Here is a 5,572-nt window from a genome sequence, read left to right as displayed (position 1 = left end):
TTCTTCATTCTTTGTTTCTCATAATTCATTACCTTCTTAGTTGCGGTACTTGGTTTGGTCAACTGTTTTTTTTGTAGCGTCCATTTTGCCCAACTATAAAGCATAATTGAACATTTTTTTGGTGGATACACATAATTGAACATTAGATGTAAAGAAAAGATAATTATATATTTCTATACATAAAGCATAAAGCAACAACAATCTCAACAAGTGGATTTGTCATATAGGCTCTAAATCATCGAAGAAAGAGAGAGAAGCGGGAAAGTTGTATACATATATGTATCTATATTGTATATTTACGCATTATTTACATTTATTTGACTATATCTGGTCACAAGAGTGACTTCGGTTTAGTGGTTTGGCTTAGTGGTTGAGGGACCAAGGGACAAAGCCTGAGGTCAGTGGTTTGAAACCCCGTATCCCTGCATTCGTGTTTTATTTCCTTTTTGCGTGTTTTGCTTACACGCGATGACATCAGCTAACAGAATATTCCGTCATAGTAACGGCATATGCTCACTGATGTCCGTAGACAGAATATTCCTTGTCAGTAACGGCGTATTCTGCAAATGTGTCTGTGTATCTTTTGCTCGTATTTGTCCCTTGGTGAAAATGTTGTGCATTAAGTGGTGGAGATAGTTCGTTGAAGTTGGGTTATCACCAATAAGGTGTGGTGTCTTAGTATTTTGAGGAGACGTTTTGTCAAAATTTGTGTTACGCTTAAGGGATTAGATCCTATTTTTGTTACTTTAGGGTATTGATGTGGATAGAAGAATCACTTGATGGTTTATACTAGTAAGGGTTTTTATAACTAATTGCGGTGCAAAAGTAATGGTTTAGTTCGTTACCGGTGTGACTCGTTGAGATTCATGTAGTAGTCGAAGAATTTTTATTGATGCATTGGTAAGTACCTGAGATAGTTTGTGGGTGACTGTAGAATGTATTACATTACTTGAGTTAATTTCGAGGATGAAATTTCTTTAAGGAGGGTAGGTTATAATGACTCGAAAAAATAAAAATAAAAAAATAAATAAAATAAACAAAAGAAGAGAATACATGCATGATGATGTTTCGATGGTGGAAATAAAATAAACAAAAGATGGAATATAGATTATGATGATTTGGGGGAGCTCACAGATGGGCATTGATCAAAAGGAAATTGAGTGGTTGACAGAAAGAATCTCTAAAAGAAAAAGAGATAGTCATAATAATAAATAAATAAATAAAAAGGTTAGAAAGAGGGAGAGACACACACATGGGGGGATAAGGGTCAGTATTGTTTTAAAGTTTTAAAAAAAAAAGATAAAGAAGAAAGAAAAGAGCAACACACAACACCCACATTACACTGAACCCTTGCAAAACCACTAATCAGCCCCCCTGTTTCTACAAAACCTTGGCTATTAGAAACCTCAGTAGATAGGAAAACTGATTACACCCTTCAATTTCTAGTAACAAATGTTCCTATCTACAGCACTGCTAGTGGTAAAGTTTTCCTATTACTTCGTAGAATTTGGTATTTCTGTAAATTGTTGGTTTGTTGCTTTATTGACCTTTTCTATTACATTTAATTTAGATGTTACTGGAGGAGGATTGAGTTTGACATTTAGGCGCTGGGCTACTAAAAAGACAGCAGGATCCACAAAGAATGGGCGAGACTTGAAACCAAAGAATCTTGAGGTGAAGAAGTTTAGTGGGGAGGTAAGTCAAATATTGATATCATATTTTTCCTATTCGTATAAACCTTTATCACGTCATTAAGTATATTCTCATCATTGTGCAGAGAGTGATTCCTGGGAATATCATTGTTCGCCAAAGAGGAACCCGCTTCCAACCAGGAAACTATATCAAAATGGGGAAGGATCACACCATCTATGCTATGAAGGAAGGTTGTGTCAAGTTTGAACGTCATAAGTTGAGTGGACGAAAGTGGGAGCATGTTGAGCCCAAGGAAGGCCATCTGCTCCACCCTGCCTACTCAAGTGTTGACGCAATTCCTAAGCAGAAGACCACTGCTTATATCTACTTTTTTGTGTTATCATGTAATGTTAAATATTTGATGCTCTACTTTAGTGGCCTGAGCTTGTACAACTCATGCTGCATCTGAATTTTTGTAGGCAAATTGTGGTACTCATCTATTGGACTAAAAAAAATGGTTACCTTGGCATGTCATATTGATCAAAGAGAGATGTTTTGCATTTATCTTTTCCCCGGAAATAGTCAGAATAGGAAGGTTCTGCAGGGGTTGTAAATTGAAGTGCTTTGGATTTTTGCGTGTTTTGCATTTATCTTTTCCCCATTTTGCTTGATATATAGTATAGACTAGCCTATCACCCATACTATGCACGGGATAATTATGAATATTTATATTTGTTTTAGATTTTTTTTAATATATAAATTATGTTTTTTAAGATTAATTGAAAAAAATTAATAAAAGCTGATCAGGAGATTTTGACTAAATCAATAAATGTTGAGTTTTTTTTAAAAAAAATAAAAAATTTAGAAAATTCAGACTGGGATATTGAAGCTCCTACAGGCCTTAGGGGGTTAAAAACCCCATTTTGATTAATATATAGTATAGATAGATAATAGCCTATCACCCGTGCTATGCACGAGATAATTATAGATATTCATATTTGTTTTAGTTTTTTTTTAATACATAAATTATGTTTTTTAAGATTTTTTATAAAAATAATTTAACAATCTCATCCCTAATCATAATGTATGAGAGAAGTTGAAAAGGGTACTGCAGTAATTATGCACAGATTGTATCTATAATTATTTGTATGAGGGGATTTTAAATGTTGATCATGGGATTTTAACCAAATCAATAAATGCAGGCATGTGGAAAGACATGTGGATTGGAAAAAGTTAATAAATGCTGATCAGGAGATTTTGACCAAATCAATAAATGCTGAGTTCTTTTTTTTTTTTTAAATAAAAAATTTAGAAAATTAAGATTTAGGAGATTGGAGCTCCCACAAGGCTTGGGGGTTAGAAAAAAAATCAAAAAATTAGAAAATGAGGATTAGGATATTGGAGCTCTCATAAGGCCTATGAGTTAAAAACCCCTTTTTGCTTAATATATAGTATAGATAGTGTACGAGCAAGAAATAATCTTCTCGTATAATCCTGTTGATCAAGTCTGCGCTCCTCAAAATGTCGTCGTTTTACTTCCTGAAAACACAAACGTGAGCTAGCTGACGGGTGTGTGCCAAATACCTCTCTGATGCCTAAATAGCAAAATAGACAAATAGACAAAAGCTCTGTGTATTAGAGAATCAAAGTTGTGTTACCTCTCCATAGGTGATGTTGTGAGCTCTTATAGGTTCCGCATGGCACAATCCTAGTAGGACTCTTATTCCTCCGCGTAGAGTCCTCCTAAGAGTCACACCCCTGAAAGATAATGCTTATCTTTCAACACTCCCCTCACTGCTTAAACCAAGTGAGATGGTTTTACTTCAGTAGTATGACAAACGACCAGGATAAAACAGCCATGCTAAACTGGCTGAAATGACCGAGCTCTAGCTAGTTCGATTCTTTCCTCTGTTACTTATACTTCGGTTTCACCTGTTGAGACCGTGTTATCCATAGTGTGCCTAGACCGAGTTATTCAACAGCAAGGTCTTGAGAAAAGGCCCAAAATACCTCGGCTCAATATGGTTTGACCGAACTAACTGTCGCCGCTTTGATCATGCCGACCGAGCTAACTACAAAGCTCTTTTGGACCGGGCTAACTTCAAGGCCCTTTTACTCAGTCCTTACTATGGCCCACAGAATGACCCATTACCCAGCTCGGCCCAATTTACATATAAATTACCCTCTCAGATAGATATAGATATAGATATAGATATAGATTGATAGATAGATATAGATATAGATATGACACATACCATTTATATGACACAAGGACCAAAGTATCGGGACAACTGCTGCAATTTGCTCTCATCTAAATTAAAGGGATTTAAAAAGTAAATATATATATATATATATATTAAAAAATATTCACTAAAAAAATATAGAATAAATATTAAAAATTAATTATTGAAAACTCCATACTAAACAAGGTAATGTTTTCTATTAATTTTGAAAATTAAAAAATTATTATTAATTTTTCCTCTATTTTTTTTCTCACAAAAAAAAAATAGTTACATTAATTATCTTTTTTTTTTTTTTTATGTGGAGAGGGGTTTTGACCTGCGATTTTTCTAAAATGGGTGTTCTAGACGAAAAGGGTAGAGTTGGTTCAGACAATAAGAAAAAGTGTTTATGCAAGAGGTGGTTTCACTATAAGCAAGAATAGTCGGTTTTGCATAAGGTGCCTTCTTGGATAATAGCTTCAATACTAACATGCAGGAAGGGCTTAAGTGTGAGACATATGAGAGGGGCTTTAGTGCGAAAATAGAAGAAATGGTTTACAGAGTGTCTTCTTGCTTCACGACTTCAATACTTGTGAGAGAGGAGTAGGCTCAAGTGCGAGAGAGAAATGAGGGTTTGCAGGTAGTGTCTTATTGGGTCACGACTTGAGTGTCCGTGCACATGAAAATGAGTGATAAGGCTCAGAGTGTGTCTCTTGGGGTTACGGTTTCAGTGCTCTGAAACACAAAACCATAGCATATTAATAAAGAGAAATAATTAGTGATAAAATATTTTTGTCTCCTTAAATACAAGAACAGAGAATTTATTATTGGTGACGAAATATTTTTGTCTTCCACAACATAACCTTATGAGACAAAAAATATATTCGTCGCGCAATCAATCATAATTTATTAGTGACAAAATATTTTCGTCTCCTACAACTTATTCTTCCGAGACAAAAATATATTTGTCGCCCATTTAATAGAAAGATGAAACAGCATCGTTTGCATGATGGAGTGCTTATTGGTGACGAAATATTTTCGTCTTCCATAACTTATCATTCCTAGAAAAAATATATTTGTCGCCTAATAAATGGAAATATGCAACGACATCGTTTAATAGGTAAGGAATTTATTGGTGACGAATTACGTTCGTCGCAAAAAATATATATATTTTGTGACAAAAAAATGTTCGTCTTCAATGAGTTAAAATAATTCGTGCCAATGTAAATGAAATTGGCACCTAAATTTTGGAGACGAAATTTTTTTTTGTCTCCTATACGTTTGAGAAAAATTAAAACAAATGACAAAATTAATATTTTGTCATCTTTGGGTTAAATTTTAATACAAAAAATAAAAATAAAAATTTGTCACCAAATTTTGTCATAATAGTCTAGATTTCTTATATTTTGTTTCCTTGTTTAATTATTATTATTATTATTTTCTTTTTGTGGAGAGGGGTTTATTGTGAGAAAGAATAGTAGCTTTGCACAAAATGTCTTCTTGGATAATAATGTTTGCATATACAAACGGCTTAAATGTGAGAGAGAATAGAGGAGCTTCAGTGCGAAATAGAAGAGATGGTTTATAAAGATTGTTTTCTCAAGTCACAGCTTCAATGCTTGTGAGAAAGGGGACTCAAGTGCGAGAGAAAAATGAGGGTTTGTAGAGGGTGTCTTTTCGGGTCATGATTTTAGTATTTGTGTGTGTGTGAAAGTAAG

General features: G+C 34.1%; 1 protein-coding gene across 1 annotated transcript; it reads left to right on the top strand.

Annotated features, from left to right (window-relative positions):
- Positions 1 to 468: 468 nt before the first annotated feature.
- Positions 469 to 2,159, top strand: LOC114308467 (uncharacterized). The gene is made up of 4 exons (XM_082880681.1): positions 469 to 589; positions 1,402 to 1,479; positions 1,571 to 1,695; positions 1,778 to 2,159. The coding sequence occupies exons 1-4, from the start codon at positions 469 to 471 to the stop codon at positions 2,099 to 2,101; spliced, it is 648 nt and encodes a 215-aa protein (XP_082736807.1). The 3' UTR covers positions 2,102 to 2,159.
- The last annotated feature ends 3,413 nt before the right edge of the window (positions 2,160 to 5,572 follow it).

This window comes from Camellia sinensis, chromosome 7, assembly GCF_055761805.1.
Source record: "Camellia sinensis isolate YWXY chromosome 7, ASM5576180v1, whole genome shotgun sequence".
NCBI lineage: Eukaryota > Viridiplantae > Streptophyta > Magnoliopsida > Ericales > Theaceae > Camellia > Camellia sinensis.
The sequence above is the reverse complement of the archived record's forward strand: the minus strand, read 5'-3'. Positions and strand labels throughout refer to the sequence as shown.

Excerpts from the sequence above, each read along its gene's own strand:
- LOC114308467 (XM_082880681.1), top strand. The coding sequence starts at position 469 with ATGACATCAGCTAACAGAATATTCCGTCATAGTAACGGCATATGCTCA. Across the intron at positions 590-1,401 it reads TGTCTGTGTATCTTTTGCTC|AAACCTCAGTAGATAGGAAA; the intron begins GTATTTGTCCCT and ends CTTGGCTATTAG. Across the intron at positions 1,480-1,570 it reads TATCTACAGCACTGCTAGTG|ATGTTACTGGAGGAGGATTG; the intron begins GTAAAGTTTTCC and ends CATTTAATTTAG.